General features: G+C 28.6%; 1 protein-coding gene across 38 annotated transcripts in view; it reads left to right on the top strand.

Annotated features, from left to right (window-relative positions):
- The first annotated feature begins 2,269 nt into the window (after nucleotides 1–2,269).
- LOC107453710 (uncharacterized) overlaps nucleotides 2,270–25,065 on the top strand; it is a 72,388-nt gene continuing 49,592 nt past the window's right edge. For 17 of the 38 annotated variants that reach the window (XM_087168401.1, XM_087168388.1, XM_087168407.1 and 14 more), the window contains exons 1-4: nucleotides 2,272–2,402; nucleotides 10,561–10,578; nucleotides 16,967–16,987; nucleotides 23,550–23,576. In XM_087168401.1, the coding sequence (XP_087024527.1) occupies nucleotides 2,342–2,402; nucleotides 10,561–10,578; nucleotides 16,967–16,987; nucleotides 23,550–23,576 (127 nt within the window). In that variant the 5' untranslated portion in view covers nucleotides 2,272–2,341. Of the gene's footprint in view, nucleotides 2,403–10,560; nucleotides 10,579–16,966; nucleotides 16,988–23,235; nucleotides 23,263–23,549; nucleotides 23,577–25,065 lie in introns of all 38 variants that reach the window. The other 21 variants (XM_087168374.1, XM_087168379.1, XM_087168378.1 and 18 more) reach the window with 6 other exon arrangements.

Raw genomic sequence — 25,065 nt, 5'->3', positions numbered from 1 at the left:
AAAGATATAGGATAGATAAGATTATTATCCATTAACTGTGATTTACTTAGTTATATTTTATCCTTGTACTGCTTTTAAAAAAATTCATATTTATTGTTAACACACAGCACAAAAGAAAATATGATATATGTCCGTTTAAACATTTTTAAACTGTTTCATCCCTTTAGTAAAATTATATTTCATGATCACCCTAGTTAAAAGCTCTTAAAAAGAGTAAAATATTATCTCTATCATTCCTTTCTATTTTTAGTTACATGAATCATAGATTATATTTCAAAAAGTTAAATGACCTAAATCACGATTTAAATCAGTAAATTCAATAACTTCATATAAATATCCACACAAAGTTATAACGAGTTTAAGGAAATTTAAATCAAATTAATCAAGCAATCAAATTAAATTTTTGTGACAGACACTTTTCTAGATACGCAAATCACGTATAAAATTAATTTTGCCTTTAAAGAAATTACGATAAAAATACCAAAAACTACAATTGTTTTTCTTAATGCGTTGGTGTCACGATATACATACCGCAGACGATTGGCCCTTGCAATAAGACCAATTCAGAAATTTCATTATCTGCATTTTAAAAAGCTAAAACTAGAATATTTCCTATAAAAATACCATCTCTTTAGGTTACAAATTTCAGAATTTTACGAGTATTTTTCAAAGTAACAATTTGTTTGCCGAATAAGAATTTCATTAACGCGGAATTTTTATTAAACATAATTTTCATTTTTTTTTATTAATAAGGTCAAATATAAGTGAAAAATATTATATTTACCATTTTAATTATTTATGATTAGGAAATATAGCATGAATCACTGGTGTATTTCTCTGCGGTAAATGTAAAATATTCCAAACACCACTCACTTCCGAACATCAATTTTTAAAAAATTTGTGCTTTTTATATTTTAGTGCAAATATAATTCTGATAATCTAAGATATTTTTTACTATTTATTAGACAGTTTTTATATTTAAAAAATATCACAATATATTTTTGCCTATAAATAGAGCACCAGAAAATATATGTGAAATAGCCGCCGATATCCCATCTGTGTCAAAGGACTTTTTTCAATTTTATTTAGTATAAAACTTAATTTTTGTAACGTTTTTGATGATATGTTCCCAATTTTTCAACTTAAAAGTTTGCAAATATCTCATCAACCAAAGTCAAAACGTTCATTATTTTATGAGTATTATTTCAAAATCAAATAAAATAAATATTGAAAAAGTAGGCTTCATTGATGAATGTCTTTCCAATACCTGGTTTGCTCGTAAAATTTATAACACGTTTTATTTATTTCGTTTATATTAAGTTATGATGTCTCCAATCATAAAAATGGTTTTAAATTACAGATTTATAGTGAATTCAAACATAAAATTAACACTCAAATTTATACCAAGTCTCTTAAATGATATCCCCTTAAGAAACTAGTACAAAGTTTAACAAACTGGTAGATGTTAATAAAAGTAATAAATGATTAAAATTGTACTAATTTTGAAAAGAGTAGGGATATTATCTTTAAACTAAATTGTAACTACACTAATATATTAATTAAAACGTAGTATTAATTTTAAAAATCTTTTTTAGTTGATACTCTTGAGCAATTGATCTGAAAAAAATAGTAATGTTCTTTCATATATGGAATTAAAATGAAGTCTGAAACGAAGCAATGTTGAATCAGGATGTGAAAATGATGTCTGAACAGAAAAAAAAATTTTGCTCTATTTGGTCAGATAGATATTTCATAAAAAAAATTTTGATTTTATCGGGCAGATGATGAATACTTGTTTTTTTCAATTTTAAAAAATATAACATTTCAGCGTGAAATAGTTGGATTAATTTATATTTAAAAAATACCTGAAATTATTTTTTGAAATCTTACAGCATTTAGATGCGTTCTTTTTATTTTTTAAGATTGAAACTGGACTTCTAATTCATTTTTAAAAGCTAGATATTTTTGAGGATTTATTTTACCAAAAACACTTCTGAATAAACTTTCGCTCCAATCAGATGTCGACTTATACTTTCCTCAAGATCTAAAAAATCTATTGTATTTGACAGGTATTCAAAAGAATCGCTGATTAAATATCTTTCACATTCAACATGAGTATTAAGATGAAATATTAGGTCTAAAAAAGATAAGGTATTCTAATAAGGCGAGTTCATGTCCTAGGATTTACATTTCATTACATTTTCACGCATCGCTTACGTGTTTAAAGGAATTATATCTAGCCATGAAAATAAGGAAAATCTTTAAAACAATATATATAGAAGTAGCTCCTCCATTATATCGCATTTTATCATAGATTGTAACATAATTCCGCATCGTAAAAATGTATTCTATCAAAATTCAAACAGGGTTCCTGATTGGTATTGTCGTATGCTTACTTTCTGGTATGTGACTATTTAAATTTATATTTAAAAAAAGCATATGATTTGCAACATGTGTAAAAAATAATGTTTTATATTTTCTACGAAATTTCCTATTTCCTGTTTTATATTCTATGAAATATTTCTAGTGTTGAAAATTATGTCGCGATGAGTTTACAAATTTATGAAATTCCTTTAATGATTATGGAATTACAGTATATTTGTGACAAACTAAAGATAGGTTCATTAATTAGTTTCCGTTAACCTTTTACCTGCCGATGTTCCCAAATGGGAAAATTTTTTGGTGAATTTTTTTTTTTTAACCTAATTATTTACTTAGATTTGTCATATTTTCTGAAATGACGCAGAACAGTATGAATTTATTTTAGATGCTCTTAATTTTTGGAAAAATTTTAAATTTTTTTATAGAACTAAAGTCAAATTTACTTAATTTCTGAACTTAAAATTTTCTTAAGGTTTTCAGTCTCTAACTTAAAAAAAATAATTATAGAAAATACATTTTATTGGCGTTATTTAGTAGCCAGGGGACATATATTTCGTTTTAACTTAAAATATTTCCAATTATTATTTCTAGGGAGTTATTTCTGTTAAAATTAAAATGTTCCCATTTGACATCCGCGTTTGGACTATAGTATTTGAGGGGGTCTTTCTTAACTCGCAAAATTTGAGAGAGATTTCTCTCTGTCTTTCACAATTATTTTGTGAAAGCAAACAACACCTGTCCACAAGACCCCCCCCCTGTTTTTTGTTGTGGACCGGGGCTTGATTCCTTCATTCACGTGTTCAACGAACATCTGTTATCAGCTTGCCCTTCTCACCCTTATTCCATGTAATTCGTTTTCTCTATTGTTAGTCAATCACGGTTTCTCGGTAGGAAATCTTCATGTTTTCTACCCAATTCAATTTTTAAGAATTGCATATGTTTGTTGCACTTTCCTTAGAAATGTATCACGTGGCTAACGGGGAGGTAAAGACACTTGCAAGGGTAAAGACATTAACTCGAGCAAGCAAAAATTCAACCAGAAATACTTTTTTAGGATTTTGCCGAGATCACTTAACATTTCTGATAGATTTTTTTGTCAATTGTAATTCATAGCACTTTTCCTTTACTCCATCTTGAATAATAACATATGAGTAATGCAAATCAATTTATATCGTTTAATACGTATTAGATAATATTAGCTCGGATTTATCTTTAAAACAAAAGTGCTGAAATGGAAATGATTCGGGAATTGCAGTATATTTGAGACAAACTAACGATAGGTTCATTAATTAGTATCCATTAATACGTAATAGAAAGGGTCGTACAGGACATGCAAGGTACGGCATGTAAAAATTCAGCAATGTTTTGAGCTCTGAAGGCAGAGTGCCCAGCACTTTATAATTGAAGGAAACAGGAAAAAAGATAATTTGATTGATTTAGATATTTTATATTCTCTCAGATGTTTTGAAAGCTTATAACAAAAAAATGTTACTAACACACCAAAATTTTTTTTTTTACATAACATTAAATTTTTTTTAAAAAATTTGCAGTTTGTATACGTCTGGTGATACATAGCCTGAAGTAATATCCATGCCGTAAGAGCTGTAACTTGTCAAGATCTGTAATATCGATCGCGGTTGTGATCCTTTATCACAATGCCGTTTAATCACAAAACATACGGCATTAACACTCCCTCTTTGATATAGTCCCATAAAAAATAACTGGCTGTATTGTCTGGGAAGCCGGTGCCCATGGAAAAATAAGATGGTAAGATGTTCTCTCTCATTGAGAAATGAGGAACGCATAACTTCATGCAATTGTTCGATATGCGATATGCGGCAACTACAGTTGCCGTATATCGATGAAGGAACACAGCAGCATTCACGACCATTGTTCGTGGTATGTTTCAGCCATCGCAGCAAGAATTTGACTTAAAACTGGAAGCCTGCGACATCACGAAATTGCACATTTAGGGTAAAAAATTGCGTTGTAAGCATTCCAAACCACACAGGGAATTGGGATACACTTTGTATATACATACATATATATATATATATATATATATATATATATATATATATATATATATATATATATATATATATATATATATATATATATATATATATATATATATATATATATATATATATATATATCATCTAAATATTCCGTAGTAACACCATTGTAACACGAAACTTCGATATAAATTTTAAGATAATTGAAAAGCAAATATAATTAAGGGACAATTAGCAAATTATAGATGGAAGTTTGAAACGACATATATTCTAGTTGTTTCGATTATTAAAGCATTTAAAATCTTGGATTAAAGCATTTAAAATCATCTTCGTAGGCAAAGTTCTGAGACCTGCCCCCTTAAAAATAGTTTTCTACTGTAAACGAAAGTTGACAACATTAGTTTTACCGTGAATGACCGAGAACAAGAGAATGTCGACTTTCACCGGTGAATGTCAAAAATCACATAGTCGTTTTGGTAAATGTCGCGAAATATTTGTTATATCCGATTTGATATTAATTTATTCGTTGATATTATCGTATTTATTCGATATTTTTATACCTGTTGAGGATAGATTAGGAGAAACATCAGTGTTCGGAGTACCGGGCAAATGCATACTATGCATTTGCACTTGACCTTACAAAAAACATTGATGTAGGTCACACCGGGCAATTGCACGTAACTAAACCTAATATATATTTCGGACATGCAACTATGTGTTATCAAAATGTTCCGGCGGAAGGCAACAATCACCAATTTTGGATTCACAATGATTCAGAGGATAGAGCCTTCGCTTTCCAATGAGGTGAAGAAATGGTTCGAATCCCGGCTGTGGCTGTCGATATGAATTCCGCATCCGGTTTGCATCGACCGCAGTGCTGACGTGGAATATCCTCAGTGGTAGACGGATCATGGGTTAGAGTCCCCTTTGAAGTCACGCTAAATGTGAGAGGTTTTTATGGTCTCTCTCTCCATGTAACGCAAAATAAGGGTTAGCTCCATCAAAAGTCCTCCACCAAGGCAAATTACTTGATCCCTTGTCTTCTGGTTGGAGTTCAAAATTAAAAGGCTACGTAGTTGAACATTAGTAGTCGTAAGCCCAAAAATTGTGTCGGCTGTTCAACGACGGTTACAAAAAATCACCAATTTCGGTCATTCACATTCTATCATTATAACAAATCATGCATTTTTTTCTTACATACTTTAACATTGCGGCCAATCGTTGTTGCCAAGAGTTTTTTTCTAGCAATAGTAAAATGTGTATATTAATATTTTGGTTTACATTAATAAATATGAGTATCAACTTGTAGTTCCCCAAATTTTAACCCTTCCGCAACGTGTTGGTCCTTAAGAAAGATGATAGAAGAGTTTCTGAAAAAGGGGCTCACAGAATATTTACCACAAGATTAGCTATCCTGGTTTTTGTTTCACAGCATGGGATTTGGTCCGGACTGGTTATAAAAGATATTAACGAATGGGATATTGATTCCAAGAATCTGAGACATATGTCGCCTCATGTCAAAACAATGAATAATTTGTCAGAAGGAGCTGTGAAGCTAATTCAAGATTTCTTAAAACGCAAGAGCAGTTTTTGTTACAATTGGTCAATTGACATCGCAAAATAATCTCCATTCTTCTTAAAAATGAAACAATAAACAAATTAAATTTACGATGATTGTGATTATTGGTTAAATGTATAATGTACTGCCTAATCTGAGCCAAATGCTTTAGTTATTGCTTAATATAGTTAGCTTGTTATGAAAAACTGATTTCTATTAAAAAAATAATTTTGTCCTTGCCTTAGTGCGTATGAAAACGACATTGCTTAAAGATTAAATCAGTGAATCGTGCTGAGCAGAGATCGAAAAATCGATAACTGGCATAAAATTTCATAAACATTCATATTTTTCTAGTCTGAACGTCATAGGGCAGGTGCGCGTTCGACTTTTTATAAGTATTTTTTTCACATACATTCATTCTAGGGGCGTTATTTGCGTTATTAAAAAAATAACACCGTAATTGAAAATGTAATTTACCAAATAGGAAGGCATGCAATAAATATTACTTAAGTATGAACATTAACATAGAAATATTTTTATTCGAGTCAAAAATTTGAATATTTCTTAAAAGTTATAATTAATTATAAACTAACCCAAAACTTGTAATTATTCAGATAACTTGTAAACTTGTGATTAGTTAGGAATTTCTTCATTATTCAAAAATAGAATTTCTTACTAAATTACGCTGATTTCATGACTTTCTAAAAATAATTCGTTTTAAATACATTAGCTCAAAATTTTTTGTAAAATAAGAATAAATTTTTAACCGTATTGAAATCATCATTAGATAATCGTTATCGTTAAATTAGGATAATCATTATCTTTGTGAAAGGAATATTTTTCCTTATCATTGAATAAGGATAAATTAAAGAAATAATATATAAGCTTTTTATCTATAAGCTCAATGAATTTCTTATTATATACTGATGAGTTATTAAACTTATTGAGATAATTCCTGGTATTAATCCATGAGCTCACGGAATTTTTTACATGTCATGATGATATAAATTCTTGCCTTATTGAAATAACTCTAGTTAATCCCATCAGCGCCTACAGTTTTTTAGAGTTTTTTAAACACAATATGGGTCATTCTCACTGAAAAGGTATAAATAGACTAAAAAAAATTCTTAAATTAAAGTGATTAAAAAAGTGATAAAAATTACATAAATGCCTTTATTTATTTTTGTTATATGTCCTTATAATAATGGTCAAGTTTTCTATTTTATTTTTTACAAGATTTAAAATATTTTAAATTCTACCTTGTCCACGGAGGAGATGTAATAGTCAACGGAGGAGACATTTTATGTTATAAAATATAAAATGTCAATGAAGACTAATTCATTAACTATTGGGCACAACTGATATGAGTTTAACATTAATAAGTAAATAATAAAATATTTTATTATTAGAGATAGAGCTACTTCCGATTAATCATGCTGCTATGAAAGGAAACATCTATTTTTAACCTAGGTGTACAATTTCTTAAGTAACTCTTACTGAATATTAATAAATTAAAATGTAAAGACTATTGAAATAAAAATTATGACTCCACATGAAAGTTGAGTGTTGAGGGTACTCTTTTGTGACCCTTTTATGCAAGTTAAACATACTGTCATCCAAATAACGTTTTTGTTTTTTCTCTTTTCTTCTTGTTATTGCTTCTTGTTTCCCTGGCCACAAACGGCTTGCTCTATCAATTTCTAGAAATTTAAGTACATTTAATCACGATTTTTCTGCTAAATCTTTTTCTGATACAAATTTTAAAGTTTCTTGCTCTTTTTTTTTTTTTTACTTTCTTCAAACAATATAGGGTTTTCTTTTAATTTCTGTCTAGCTTGTCTCATACTAAGTTTTTTCTGTTCCCTTCTCTTTTGCATTTGAACATTTGATTGCTTTCTTTTCTTAAATTTTGGTTTTGCAATTTTTTTCCTAAAATTTTGACGAGAAAAAAATTTTTAAACATCACAGAAATTATTTAGAAAAATTGCCAATATTTACTTCTCTGATAAGAAAAAGTTAAACTTAATTGATTTTCTTTAAAAATAGAAGCAAATTAACACATTTGTTCTATTTTAAAAAATATCAATTAAAAGAAAATAGTTTTTTAATTATTAAAATTGTATTATGGTTATCTAACACATTGTCTCTTACATTGACTGTGTCTTCTCCTCCGTGGACTTGTTATGTCCACGGAGGGGACGTCCACGGAGGAGACAAAAAATAGTTCTTGAATTTTTCTGATTTTTAATTTTAAAGTTGCAAAAATGGGGCAGTTCCTTTTGTTAAATATACTATTTTTGCAATCTAAAATTCATCTATCAAAAATAAAATAATTTTCTCTTACCTTCTTTATGATGTCCACGGAGTATACGGTGAGAACTTTGCCAAACCCTATTTGAACACAACAATCCAAAACTGACACCAAAGAGAACAAAAACAACTGATATTTAACATTAGAAAATAAAATGGTTACCCCTCCCAGCAGCTGTCTTATAGGGATTTCGCATATGCTGCCCTTTATTGCATATTTACAGAACTATATTAATTGTCCACGGAGGGAGACATCATTTTTGATGGACAAAGTTTACTAGTCATTTATTTTATAAAAATAATTTTTTTTTAAATATTAAATAAAAAGTTACTATAAACATTTAACTAGGTAAAACTACAAAAATCATTAAAATAACATTTAAATTGTTTAACAGGCATTAAAAATTACTTTGTGCCACAGACGTAGGGACATCCACGGAGGGGATTTTGAAGTCATGTTTATTAAAAAATAAGAATGAAATATTAAATACATTTAGAAAAAATGCATATGATTTGTTAGTTAAGAACCTCACGAAAAATGATAAAGAAAAATATTAAGAAATCTGCTGTATTTCCTAATATTTATTACTCAGGGACTTAAAAAATCACCTTTTTGTGAGAATGACCCACATGCAGATTTCGACTCTTTTCCCGCCATATGCCTAGTTTGTACTACTTATTTGAAAAAATATTACAAACCACTCGAATATGCAACATTATTTCCTTCTAAATGTTCCATCTTTTCTCAATAACGGCTATTTTTACTTAACATACATTTGATGTATATTTCTTTACTTAAAATTTACCATCAGAGTTGCTAAAGTCAAGTTCTACTAAAATTTCAAATTGATTAAAATTTACAATTTAGCTTAATTGAGCCATCATGGGTCAGGGGATAGAGCATTTGCCTTCTAATGAAGTGAACCGGGTTCGAATACCAGCACTGGCTGAACTATACGAATTCCCCATCCGGCTTGCATCGACCACAGTGCCGACGCAAAATATACACAGTGGTAGACGATAATGTGCTAGGGTCCCCTTGCCGTCTTGCAATCCATGGGAGATTTTCGTTCCACTGAGAAAAACAAGATAAAACAAATCATACTGACAATTTTTGCAAAGTCCGAGATTTCTCGGGCTAACCATTAATTGCAGAATGCATAAGCCCTAAATAACTGTAGATACTTCAATATCTGGTTAAAATTTATCTTTTTTTTAGGGGGAGGGGGGTTTAGAAATTAAACAAATCTGCAAGAGCTTCGTCCGAAGAGTGATTCATCTCAATAACCACCAACAAGTTTTCCAAACATGCAACGTTCATGAATGTCAAAGCCCTTATAAATTAAATTTAGAATGAAACAGAATTTCGGATTAGGATTAATTTCTGTATCTGAAACTTTCATAGTGGAGTACACAAGTGTGTTATATCAGGTAGACACTACATGGAGACACTTAAAACGGATATCTAAATCCATTAGAAAACAAAAAGTCAGGAAGAGATTTATTCGAAGACTGTTGTGAATAATTCATTTCAATAACCTCTAAAAAAGGTTATAAGAACAGGGTTTTAGAATGTCGAAGTCATTAAAATAACACCGTGAGATTTATGCGAATTCTGAATAAAGATTTTAATTTTTTTTTTGTTTTGTTTTTGAAGCCTATACAACCAGCTGGGTGAGAAGTGTATTCCATCCACAAGAGGTTAAATGGAACATTTTAATTGGATATGTAACTCACATTATATTTTCAGGAGTTTGTAGATCAGACCTAGAAATTAATAACCACACTTTGTAGTTTTTAGAATTTCCGGATGATAAGGAATGAAGTGTATTGATTTATATTTGTTTTCCATAGATTACATGAATAAATTATATTTTAAATTGTTTGACATTTAACACTAAATTCCAAAGCTTCGTTTTTAACTTTTTAAATAAAATATAAAGCCAAAAAATTTTCCCGAAGGAAATAAATTACTAGCATTGTTCTTATTGGTATTCGAACATTTAATAACAAAATAGAAATTCTAATTGAAAAAAACATGAAATTTTAGAGATCAATGGATTAAAAGTTATAAATGCGCTGCACTTGCAGAAGTTTGTAACATTTGAAATTAAGCTTTTCTTATGGATCTGTGAATCGTTGCAATGGTGTTTAATTCAGACCATTAAAACAGTCCACAGATCCTAAAAAAAATTCCCCCTCCAATTCCCTTTCCTTTTTTTTAAAAAAAAATCTTACACATTGCATATGTAAAAATAAATATATAAACTTAATATATTGTATATTTTACAGCTAATCTGGCGTCGGCTGGTAAGTTAATCTTTCTTTTATGTAAAAATCATTCAATGAAAGCATACATATTTATTATTATTCACTCCACCCTAAATTAGTTGCTACATTTCAAGTAGGTGGAGTCATTACAAACTTCTTTGCTGTTAATTAGATCATCACTGGTAAAATTACACAACTAAATAATTCTATAAGCTTTATAAGCTATACTCCGTTGCAAGTTAAGAAATGACTCTTGCTGTAAAAGATTTAAGTAATCATCCACGATTGCGTATAGTTCCGTTTTATTTCGTTATCAAATTATACAAATATGCTTTCAAAACAAGATAAAAAGCTTTTAAAAGTTAACTCCCCAGATAGAAAATTATTTTGTGCTATTGTTTACGATATGAATCATAAAATTATTAAAATAGGTTATTGTTTCGAAATTTTACTGGATTTCTAGACTTGGCGATGTATTTCAGTTTCCGTTTTTAAAAGCGCTATATGTTGAGCCACGTCAGCTAGATTTGGCATGCCACATTTTAGCGGCAATCATTGGTCGATTCGCCGTGTATGAGAAATAGTAACGTAAACAAAACAAAGCAAGCGTTGCCACCGGTGGAAAAGAAATACAGCTAAAATTTGGAAGCCACGTAAGAGAATTATATTTAATAGATTTTATTGATTCTGCTTACTTGCTAATTGATTATTGTTGTTAATAAAAAAGCAAACAAAAGGAGGCTATGCAATGTCGTTTCAAGAATTGGCGATATTGATATATGCTTTCACTGGAAGCTTGGCATCCATTTGGCGTGAACTTCGATACAAACAGGCTCTCTCCATCGAGATAATGGTTTTATCTTAACTTACAATAGAGTATAGAACATAGTTTTATGTGATTACAGGACGAAGTGTCCTTACGAAATGGGGCGTGGCTTACGAGCGTGTGAACCTTGGAGTCTTAAAACTAATTTGGTATTCATTTAAAGAGGGAAGGAAAGAATTCATTTAATGAAGGAACGAAGGAATAAGTAAATGTTGTTTATTGATAGCATAGTAACCTGAAATCTCTGAAAAATGTCCAAACAGAATCATAAAATCATCCGTATCAATAATCAGTTTAAAAGTCTTCACAAGTAGCAATTAATTTGAGCTCAGAAAATATAATAATTATTTAATGCACTACTTTTAAGGCAAACTTTAACTTTTTTTCATATCAACTAAGAAACACATCAACTGCATCAATTTAAAAGTGAAAACTAGTATTTTACTACCAGAAATGGATCTAGAAAAGTCACTTCACCCGACATTGACTTGTAAAAAGTTTATAAAAAAATGACTTAGTTAAATACTTTTTGTAACAGTAAAGAGACTGTAATTAAAGCATTAATCCTTCATAATCATAAATCCTTCAATGAAACCATACATTTTTATTATTATTCACTCCACCCTAAATAAGTTGCTGCATTTCAACTAGGTGGAGTCATTAAAAACTTCTTTGCTGTTAATTAGATCATCACTGGTAAAATTACACAATTAAATAATTCTATAAGCTTTATAAGCTATACTTCGTTGCAAGTTAAGAAATAACTTTATGAAGGAAAGGTTTATGAATGACTTATAGCAGTAGAATACAAATGTTAAATTTCCATAACACATACTAGAGGACGAGTTAAATAAAATTTAAATAATAATAATAATAAATGAATAAATCAGAAACAAGAGTCCTGTCCAAAGGTTATTCATAATTACTCTACAATTGCAGAAAATCATATTGTTTGAATTTAAGCATTTTTCGTATATGTAATTTTTTAATGGTTTCTTCATTTAGGTCATAAGAACAATCCACAAATAGAAGCAAATGATTCTAAATTACTCCATTTATTTTAAATCAACATTTCTTGAATATTGAAAATTTAAAAAAAAAATCATAAGAAAATGGATTGCATATTTTATTACAGTTAGGCTTAAGTTAATATTTCTTTTTTGCACAAAACTTTCATTGAAATCATAAATCTTTAATATTGTAATAATGTTTCATTTTAATACATTTACACTAATATTGTATAAAACATGACATTATTATATAATATCAATTATAATACATTTCATTTTAATAAATTACAAACATTTATTGATAAAATAAACTATTTCTTGGCAACGGTATTTATTTTTAACTTTTATAAACATTTTTTTAGTGAAATATATCTGCTGTACTAATAAAGTAAAAATAAATATTATGTAACCAGACATGAATCGAAACCAAAGAGTTTTAATTCTTTTATCAATAAAAAGAACCATAAAACTGATTTTAAGACAGTTTAAGGCTAAGGGATCTCATGAATACCAAACCTTAAAGCTAATTGTACTCATGAATTTTTTTTGAATGGTATATATAAAAGTAGAGTGCATTAGAAAAGTATACGTATATTTGAGCAAAGTTCCCAAAGTAAATGCTTGAACCAGCGTTAAATAATACTAAAAAAATAATAAATAAATATAAAACAAAAAACAGATTCCAGACCAAAAGGTTTTTCATAAATTACGCTTGCAGAAGATAGCAGCTTTTGGATTTAATTCTTTTTTTCGGATTTGTGAATTGTTCCAAGGGATATCTATTCAGATCATTAGAGCAATTCGCAGTTCCAAAAAAAAAGAGAAGATAATAATAATTCTCCATTACTCTATTTATTTTCATTTTGAAACAAAATTGTCTATATATTTCAAAATAAATCTTTAAAATTAATATTTTGTCCCTCTTATATGAGAAAGTCAATGTTGCTTTTACGCACAAAGCTTTCAGTGAGAGTATAAATATTTACAATTATAATGAAGCTTTTTTTTAATAAATTCAATTTATTTCCTAATTATTAATTCCTCAATTTATTTCCTAACAACTATATTTTTCAAAAATTTTTATAAATATCTATTTAGTGAAATATAATGGTTCGTGAATAGGATTTTTAAAAGTAGAGTGCACATTCCAAAGCAAGTTGGACTGCATCCGATCTGTGTTTTAACTGAAACTTTGGAATGACAGACCGCAGTACATCTAAAGGGAATTGTATGTCTCAGAGTTCAACAGCATCACATCTTGCATTTGAGCTTGAGGTGGCCCAAGTGGGAACTAAAACCTCAATTCAATTACATTTTTTTCCATCAATAAATTATCACTTCACTTTGATTTTTTAATCAGATACTTAAATCAGCGCTGTTCCTTCGTAAGCAAAATATTATTTCGTTTTGACAAATAATTTTTGGTGAGTTTATTTTTTGAGCATCTAGCGTATATAGGAACAGATGACGCAACGTTTGACATGGCAGCCTATGGGCCGATCAATCTTGGAGGGATAGAAGGTGAACTTCTTGTACATGTTCAGTACAAGTTGAAATCGGCAGATGTATGTGAGGGTATGAAGTTCTTTTTCTGACGGTATCAGTTTTTTGCGTATTTTAAAAATGACTGACACTAATATAGAGCATTGGTGTTCTGTCAGATTTTGATTTAGATCTGGCCAACTACAACTTTTCAAAATTCCAGAAAACCTCCGAAAACACTTGTTTTTTCAAGAGCGCAGGTTTTTCCGTAGCTTAGGGCATTTTTATGAAGAGCTTTAGCAAGAAAAAAGTCGACGGAAGATGAATCAAACTGAATGTACCGGAAGATGAATCAAACTCTCAAATATGATTGACGTTCAAAGTGATCAGGGAAGAGTTGAACTTCTATCAAACCTCCGAATTTGAATAATAGTTTGATTTTGAACTAAGATTCCCAATACTTGATTCAGTAGTTACCCTGTCATCGGGATTGGGTTCAAATTTTCAAAGCTATGGATTTGAACATTAGTAGTCGTAAACCCACAAAAATGGGTCGTCTGTTCAACAACGACTATAAAAGAAAATACTTTGTCTGACTTCACAATACAAGAGGAAATGGTACAGATAAACGAATTACGCTGTGCAAATGTTGATACACCAACAAAAAATGCATCTAATGTTTTACTATGTTATTGTTCAGTGTTTCAGAAAAATTTACCATTAAAGGAGTCTTGCATTAGAATTTGTATATGCCATAAACTTGTGTAATATGTGCAGCCTGAGTTTTTCTAGTACAAGAAAAGTGGAGAAAAAAAAAAGATCCCACATCTAAACGAAGTTTATCATATCTTGTTTAATGCTGATTTGAAAGTGTAGTTTTTAATTATAACAGCGTAATTAATACTAATCTAAATCATAATATTATCAAAATTATTAGTCTATTATATATAATTCTCTTACGTGGCTTCCAAATTTTGGCTGTATTTCTTTTCCGCCGGTGGCATCGTTTGCTTTGTTTTGAAAACAAAGCATTCTGCCTTTTAATGATGTGTTTCTGATCTAATATGTATAATTATCTTACGTGGCTCCCAAATTTTGGCTGAAGTACTTTGTACAACTAAATAAGATTCTTTTTACAACAGTTAAATATTTACTTTATTTTCTTCATTCATAGAGAAAACAGACGGCAAAGAATTCTATTAGGTTAAAAAACATTTCGCTAAAAAAATAACGAATTCTAAAAGAAATAAAAATAAACAACTTAAAAAATAAAAATGGTGTTGCCAGCCGTAGAATTTTTTGAAAGTTAACTTAGCAACATAAATCAAACTGGATCAAAATTATGATACCTGAGCGCTTGACGTAACAAATCCTTTAATTCCAAAAGAGTTGTATCGCCAAATGCCCGAATTAACAATTGTGTTCTTAAAGAAATTCTATAAAAAGTTTTAAATAAACAACCTACTTCTACAACTGCTTCTTGAAGAACTTGGCTCATTGATTAAAAATATTGTTTTAATTTTACAGTACTAACTTTACTTTTACTTTCAGTATTGCTATGACCCTCCTTCATTACATTTTACAACTTCATGCTACATTTGAGGACTTTAAGTTGTTTTGTGGTTGAATACTGACATTTAGAAATGTGTACATAAAAAAATAATATTTAGAGGTTAAGAGTTGCCTCAGAAAAATTTGAATTGTTGAAATTGAACTTAACAATGGAAACAATCGTTTTTGTGAAAAATTGAAATGTATTGTTGACATCAAAACTAAAAATATTGTGTTTCAACTTAACAATACTACCTTAATTTATACTTTAGAATTGCCTCGGAGAAATTTGAATTGTTAGCAATGACTTAAACAAAAAGTATAATTTTAACTGACAAATACTATATTATAATTTTAACTTTTTCTATGACTGTACTCATTTTCTTACTCTTTTCTTTGTTTTTTATACATTTTATTTTTTTGTGATAAAATAAAGAACTTATCATAAAGTTATAGTTCTGCTTTTGAATAGTTCTGCCTTTGAACACAGATGAAAACACAAAATGATGGGCTTCATCAACAATCAAAAATAAATACATTTATTTTACAAATTCCATATTATTAAGGTGGCGCCCTTCAGAGAATTAAAAATACAAAATTATCGTCATCAAAGCCGATGCTTTAAATCCGGCGTTCAGTGGCAGACTACTATTTCATATTGTTTTACAACACATGGCTTTAGCCCTCTGGTGGGAAAGACTTTATAACAAAACTTACAACAGTTACATTTTTCAACAACTGAAATTTAGAATAGTGTGATTAAGAAAAATATGTGAACTGTTTGCAATTTCAAATTAATATTGAAATGTGCAGGTTAAGAATTTTCTACAGTGAGAAGTTTTCGGAACTTCAGTATTCAAAGAAGTATACAAAAACTAGACGTTAAGAACGTATCCAATGAGCGAGCAAAGCGAGCATTGGATTGCGAAGCAATCCGAAATTAACTGTGAAAGCAGTTCCTAGTTTTGGTGAGCGCCAGCGAGCAGGGGGCGAATCCTCCTAGTTACAATAAAATTAATAATTCCATAAAAATTATAAAAATTATGGAATTATTCATAGCAATAAAAGAATTAAAAACTTTTAATTAGATTTCCTCCATTTGAAAATTAAGAAATATATATAAGATAAATTATATGTATCCTCAAACTTTTGCTTCTATATTGATTCTATATTTGCTTCTATATTCATTGTTTACAATTTTCTAGAATAATATTTTAGTCGATTTGAAGACGATAAATTAGGCGTCCAAAATTAACTTCATCTAAAATGATGACTTAGTGATAAGAAACAAATTTCTTAAAATTTATCATGCCATTTAGAGCAGCGTTTCTCTTACAACATTAAAAAAGGTTTTGCAAACAAAAATTGCCAAATATTCAAAGCTCTACTTCGCAGTTTAAACTGAATATCTGGAGGAAAAAAAATTAAAAAAGTGTCCAAAACTAACCCCACTTTGCGGTACATAAAAATCTATATTTTAAGTTTTATTGCATCACAGATTTATATAAGTTACTATCATTATTTAGATTTCATTTATGCTTAAATATTTCATTTTTAGGTAGTAGTTCAAGCAGTTTAGGTGAGTAAATTTTAAATTTTGTAAACTAATGTGATGAACGTACCCTAGCAACAATTATATCTCCCCCCCTCTTGGGTTCGAAATTGGCTCAATATGGGTCCTATATGAACATGCTCCAAGGGACCAATATAGGGATGTCTAGAATTTTTAATATTGGTCCTATGCAATATCAATATAGGCCTGTAGAGGGCTTATATTGGCTGAATAATTATTATAAAATATCTGGTGAATCTGACAATTCTACTTAGGGTTGACATTGGTTGTAAAGTGGCAGTAAAATACATAGTGAATTGGTGATTTTTATATAGGACTCATATCAGAAAAATATCAGCACTTTGAACCTTTATTGAGCCAAGATTCATCAATATTGGTCAAATGAGGTTCCAAGTAATTTTGCTGCTAGAAAGTGATAGTGTATTTCTTGAACTCAAAAATATATTTCAAATTTTTAAAATGATTTTTGTGGTCTAATTTATAAAATTAAATGGTAGGATAATATTTTTTAAATATAAATGTTTAAGAACATTTGATAAATGAAAAATTTTTTTGGACAAATATAATGTTAGATAAATATAGAATGTTTGAAAAAGAATTGAATGAAATGGCATTTCTTTGCAACATTACATGACAATAATACTGTATATGGAGTTGCTGGACAGTATGCTCGAACCACTTGTTCACCAAAAGAAACAAAACTTAGAGTTTTTACTAATGAGTTTTCAAAGATATTCTAGGATTTTGTATTCATCCAAAAATAATTTCTAAGAAATTTCTGGACTACAGTCCCAGGACAAATTATTGAACGCACAATAAGATTAAGCGCAAAATCTTAATTATCAGGTAATACTATATAGCATTACTGTTTTTACGCACGTCTAAAACCGGATTATATTTGCTAATGTTTGTGCATCAGTGGGCTAACCTTAAATGCAATACGTTTAAAAATAAATACAAATGGAAAATATGTACGAAAATTTCCTGAATAAAAGCCCTTTACATTTATGTTTAGCTATAAATGTATTGCACTTAAACTCGCGCAAAACATGTAATTATTAAAGCACTACAGTGCGTCGAATAATTTGGTCTAATTATTAAAGTATACAAATATAAAACCAGATATAATAAATATTCTATATTTATATAATATATCGTCTACCGGGTTTCGGCAGATTCTCCTAAAGGCCGGGATAGCCTGGTCGGTAGGGCGCTGGGCCCATATCCAAGAGGTCGTGGGTTCGATCCTCGCCGGCCGAAGACTCCCCGTGTAGTAAATGGTGACTGATGCACGTTAAATCTGTCGAGTCTCAAAGTCCTCCATGTTCCCACAACAAATCAACACCTCTGGGGGTACTGATCCATGAGTTTCCTTGTCTTCTGGATTGGTTCAAAATCACAAGGCTACGGAGTTGAACGTAAGTAGTTGTAAACCCATGAAATTGGGTCGGCTGTTCAACGACGGTTATAAAAATAAAATAAAATCTATCCAATCGTCAAATTTATATGATATGTCGTCTAATTTTACCAATTGATATGCGAACGTAGACAAGTGCAAACCGGTTTCAATCGCGTAAAAGCAATAGAACTGTATAGTATCACATAATAATTAAGATTTTACATAAAATATTTTAGTGCGTCCAATAATTTGGCTAAGGACTGTATGGTATTAGGTAAACTAAATAGTGCCAAAACTGAAGATTTAAATGTTACCTACATAAAAAATGAACACTTTCCATAATCTGATTTAAATTTAAAATATTTTAAAATCTCGAGCAATAAATATAAAACTTACCAATGACGAGAAAGAATATGTTACTAGCAAATAATGAAACCGTCACTTTTGTGATAACTTATAATATTTGTCTTTTCTTAGAGTTAATTTCTAAATAATTTAAGATTCGCGGTAGTGATTCCTTAGATTTCGATAGCGTTTCTTTATTTATTTTTTATTTTTTTATGCTAGCTCCCTTAATGCCGCGAATGCCAATCATTCGATTTTTAACAAGCGGAGTAGAAAACATTTAAACTTGCTATCCATCAATCAATTTTTTCGAGAAGAGGGAGTTATCTGCAACTGTTAAAACTGGCGGCTGCAACTGGCGGTGCAGCAAATCATTAAAAAATACACATTTTTTCGACATAACAAAATATGAAAACTTGTATCTGAATTGGCATTTCTTTGCAACAGCTTAGGACAATACATGGAAACTAAGGCAAACAACGTTAAAGAGTTTTTTGCAACAAAGTTTACAAAGGAGAGCAACGTTTTTTGCGCTCTTTAACGTTGTTTGCCTTAGTTTTAATTTTACTTGATTACATTGCATGGAATTGCTATTCAAAATGCTCTAACCACATGTTCATCAAGCAATAAAATAAAAAAAATCAAAGAGTTTTTATTAAAGATTTTTCAAAGATACTCTTGGATTTTCTATTCCTCCAAAAATAATTTCTCAGAAAAATTTCGACAACGGCATTAGGAAAACTGAATACTCATGATAAGCATATGGACGGAACTAAAGATATAAATGTTATCTACATAAAAAAATGAACTGTTTCCATATTCTAATTTAAATTCGAAATATTTTAAAATTGCAGAGAATAAATATAAAACTAACCCACGACTACGACGACGTAAAAGATACTTGCAAATAATAGAACTGTCACTTTTGAGATACCTTTTAATCTTTGTCCTTCATTATAGTGAATTTTTAAAGAATTTAAAATTCGCTATGTAGTTTCGCTGTTCACTGATTAAAATCTTTTAATATTAATTTATCTCATTAATGAAAATTTTATTTCTTAGTATGTTTATCACAAATGATTAAAAGCAGTGAATAAATATTTATTATTAATTAAGTGATGTAAGGAGCTAATCTAAAATGGAATAATTTTGTGACAGATGAGGCTACTTTAGAGGCTCCTACGGTTTTTTGAGTTTCCCAGTGACAGAAAAATTAAATCAACCAACTCTTTCAAAATTTCTTGTTGGTCTAAGGGACAGTATTAGGTTGTGAATCAGTCGTAATTTCTGTGATTACTTATACGTGTTGATCTACGAAAATTGCTATTGTGTCATGTTATTTTTTTCGAGCGAAGTACTTCATATTCCATTTAAAGTTTTTGATTACGATACGTTATCGATAAGATATTTAGTTTATTGAGGATGAATTGCGAATCCAGTTCGGGAATAAATTGCGGTGATTATGCACTAGATCTGAATGGTTATTTAATCATTCAGATTTATTGTATAATCAAGGCAATTTATAGTGAATGGCGTGATTAATAATGGTGAGCAGTTTTGAATTTTTAAAAACTTAGGAAACTTTTATTTGCGTTCTGCATTTGAGTTACAGCGAAACGCGAAATTTTAGAAAATGGGGTAAACTTAAATATGTATAATTATGATAGTAGAAATACGAATATGCAAAAGACAAAAGAGCCCATAAGTGTATGTATGTATATATATATATATATATATATATATATATATATATATATATATATATATATATACATATATATATATATATATATATATATATATATATATATATATATATATATATATATATATATATATATTGCATAAGAAATAAATACAAAAAAAAGAAGAAAATTAAAAATTACATCTTGCTACTCTGAAAGCAAAAGCGAAAGGAAAAGATTTTTTGAATTGCATTCTATACCCGATGTTTTACCGTCTTATAAAGCGTGTGGTTATAAAGGATGCAGAACTTGCTCTAATATTGACAAAAAACATACATTTCTCAATAGCGATTGCTCCAAATCTTTTTGTGAAATTAAAAATGTTATTTATATGTTAACCTGGAGTTTCTGTCGTATGAAATATGTTGAACAAACCAGTAACTCACTTAACATTCGAATTAATCAACATCGTTCAGATATAAACAGTAATAAAACTTTCAATAATCTGGAGATGAATTATTTTAGAGTACATAAATTTAACAAATTCAAAATTAATATTTCAGATATTGTAGAAGATTCAGATTAAAGACTAAAAAAACAAAATTACTACATGCTTTTATACAAAACAATTTTGCCGTATTTGCTAAACGATACCTTCCAACATACATAAATTAATTTTAATAACTCCTCAACTTATTCACTTTTTCATATGAAAGATAAACGTACAAATCGAGGCGTAAAGATTTTAACGTAAAAGATTTTAACATAATTAAATGCTTCAAACATAATAAATCTCTCGGTAGAACTACATTTAATTAAAATAATATAAGAAAACATTTATGGAAGATTAATATATCCGATTATGAATGTCTCTGTGAGGAAGAGAAATATTTTGATTTTGTTGATAAACATCATAAACATATTATTACTGGTAATTTAAATGTTATTGAAAACTTTGAACTTAGGAGTTTAATGATAAAAACCACAAAATTTAGACCCATTTACCATATATCAATCAATAAAATTCTAAAATACTTTCTAAATGATCTCAATAGTTTTTGTTTAAAGATATCAAATAGATTCTCTTTACTTTTAAGTATGCTAACAGAATGGAAATGGGGTGTTTGTTATTACTAAAAGCTTTGTTTTCAATATTAAGGATAATTTAAATAACAGTAACAATTAAACAAATTTTTCTATAGTTGTTCAATCAATTAAGCAACTTCATAAAAATTTTGTAATTAGTCCCGTAGACAAAGATAATAATAATTAGGCAATTTTCTGTAAAAAATTCTATATTGAACTTTTAAATACAGAATTAAAAAAATAGTAAAAATTTTAAACTTTTTAATTTAAATAATAAAAAATTTAGCTTTATATAAGAGATTAAAAATTAAAATTAGCAAAATACTATTTCCTTGCTTAAATATCAAACCTAAATTTCGTAAAATTCCTGTAAAATTTAGAACTATCACATGTGGCTCTAATACTTATGTAACTAAACCTGGCACCATTTTTTCCAACAACTTAAATGAAATTATTGATAATATTTTTCAAGAAGGTTTCCCTTGGATTATCACTAATAATCGGCCAATTTTAGAATTCATCAAATATAATAAAATTAATACTATTGCGAGTGTTGATTTCCAGGATATTTTAAATAGCATTCCCCTTTCTAAGCTAACAGATATCCCTTTGAATTATTACTATGGATTTTAAAAATAATCTTATTTTTATGAAAAAAATTATACTCTTAGTATTTAATTTGTTTTTAGATTTATTGATAATTTAATTAACCTTAATATTCAAGAAATTATTTTAATTTTACTATAATTAAACTAATTACTTGGAATTCTAATGTTTCTAGGAACATCTATTTAAGTATCACTTTTGCAATTTAAGCTATGTTTCCAACACAAGAAATTAAAAAAGAGTCCCAAAGTTATCTTAATTTTTCTTATATGAAATTCTTGAAAGACACAAAATTTGCTATGCAATTCCGTTGTATCACTGATTTATTTAAAATACTGTCGTCATTTTGATTTAATTTATGATAGAATATTTTATTTTCAAGTGGTTAGGAAGCATGTTAGGGGTAGGGAAGAGTGAATAAATTTTAATGCTTGTAAATTATGTTTTGAACACTGTAAAAGTAGTTCTTTATTTCAAAAATGTATTCCACATTCTTAAAACGTAATATCTAGTTTTATGATTTGATAGAATTATATTTCAGTCGATTTCGAGACGTTAAATTACGTATTACCCACTGGTGATCATTTGGTCAAAAATAATTTTCTTAAATATATTCCATAACGTTTTACTTATTATATAAAGATTTTCAAAAAAACTTTGTAAATTCAGAGCTATATATTGCAATTTAAACTATGTATCCAAAGAAAAATATTGAAAAATACTCACAAAGTTATCTCTCTTTTAATTATATGAAATTCTCGATAAACATAAAATTCGCTATGCAATTCCGTTGTACCATTGATTTTTTAAAAATACTAATTAGATTTCAATGTAAGTTTTTTAATTACAAAATGTATTCCAATTTCAAAAAACATTTTTTCTGCTCCAATTGATACTATGAAATAGTGGGTAAATTTTTGAAACATAAATATTTTGCAGAACATTTTAGTAATTTAGGAGTACATTTTGAAAGGAACATGGAATTTTTTAATTAAGTAATGAAGAATATTTTTTCTAATTAGATAAATATTTAAAATTCCGCACACTGTTTTATGGTATCCCTGATTTACATAAAGTACCGTTGTTATTCAAATTTAATTTATCTTGAAATATTTTATTTTTATGTGATTTAGGTGGTTTAGGAGGAGGATCAGGTGGTGGTAGTTAAATTTTAAATTTTGCAAAGTGATGTGATGAACCAAGTGAAAGTATTTCTTGAACTCAAAATATATTCCAAATTTTAAAATGATTTTCTTGCTCTAATTTATAAAATTAAATGGAATATAAATATTTTAAGAACATTTTAGAAATGAATCTTCTTTTGCGACAGATAATGGATGATGTAAAATGATAAATATTTAAAATTCCGTATGCAGTTTTATTGCATCCCTGGTTTACATAAATTACTGTTGTTACTTAGATTTATCTTGAAATATTTTATTTTTAGGTGGTTTAGGAGGAGGATTAGGTGGTGGTGAGTAAATTTTAAATTTTGTAAGTGATGTGATGAACCAAGTGAAAGTATTTCTTGAACTCAAAAATATATTCCAAATTTTTAAAATCTTTTTTATGCTCTAATTTATAAAATTAAATGGAATATAAATATTTTAAGAACATTTTAGAAATGAAACTTCTTTTACGACAGATAATGAATGTGTGGGAAAATGAAGTTCTTAATTATTTAATTATTAATATTCATTTATCTATTTAGGTGGTGGTATATTTATCAATTCCATAAAAAATTAAGCAAAGCATAGAAGTTTCAAACCTTAGCAAACTTGACATGCTTTATATCAGCTTAAAATGTATATTTTGTTTTAGTGCAACTTGGTTTTTATAAGTATTTATAATTACCATTTCATTTTAAACTGAAAGTTTAGTTTCAAATTTTTTTTCGCGAAATACGTGAAATTAAGGGATTAAATAAACGCTATTTTAATATTTCAAAAAATATTTTCAAAATTATTATAAATTACATATTTTTAACCACATAATACCACAGTTTTGTTTAGAAAGACTACTTTTTTTGAAAGCGAAAGTTTTTGCATTTGTAGAATTTCAAATTACAAATTTCTTGTTACGTCCGTAACAATAATTAAGTTAAAATTTACGTACGTAGTATATCTTACGCCAGTAACAGATCGAGAATTTGAATTTAAAATTAATTATATTCTGTAAATGATACTAATAGATCTAAATGCATTTTAAAGATAGCAAATAATATTTTTTATGTTGTTTCCTTTATCCCGGAATTCAATTTTACATTATTTAGAATTTCTTTTCTAAACTGCATAATTCAATTAAAATGAGTATTTTCAGATGATGTTTTGTCCTAACAAGTTGAATGTTTTGAAAAAAAGAGAAAAGCTATTTATGTAATGACAACGGGAAATCTTTGAAATGACAAGAAACTGTGGTTGAACTTATAGTAAAATTAAAGACTAACTTGAATAATTTATTTATTCCAAACTTTTTAATACATAAGTACGCCCATTTCTCTCCGAATTGGAGCATAGGACTTCTATCATAGCTTTTCATCTCACTCTATTTGAGGCTAGATATCAGATATTTTGCTTCTCTCCATGTCTTTCCTGTTATTTTTATTTTGCTTACAATCACCCTGCGACAAGTATTTTTAAATCTTTCTCTTTTTCTATTGCCATGAGGGTTCCAATCAAAGAATTTCTACTCTGAATTTTTCAGGATAACGCTCAACACCACCAATCCATTTCCCCTTACGTTTATGTTTTCCTTTTCTAGGGATTCCTAAATTACAAATTCTATGAAACCACTTGATACATATAATTCTCTTTAGACAGTTGCTAATGAATACTTGAAGTTTCTTTCATGTTATTTTTATTTAATCCAGTCAATATCAATAAAGAAGATTGTTGGAGAAAGTATACAACCCTACCAAACACCGGAATCAACTTTGAAAGATTCTGATTGCCAGTCGGCATAGA

Source organism: Parasteatoda tepidariorum, chromosome 7 (genome assembly GCF_982258835.1).
Source record: "Parasteatoda tepidariorum strain Cologne lab strain chromosome 7, Ptep-v5.0, whole genome shotgun sequence".
NCBI classification, from domain to species: domain Eukaryota; kingdom Metazoa; phylum Arthropoda; class Arachnida; order Araneae; family Theridiidae; genus Parasteatoda; species Parasteatoda tepidariorum.
This window is presented reverse-complemented; position numbering and strand designations above follow the sequence as displayed.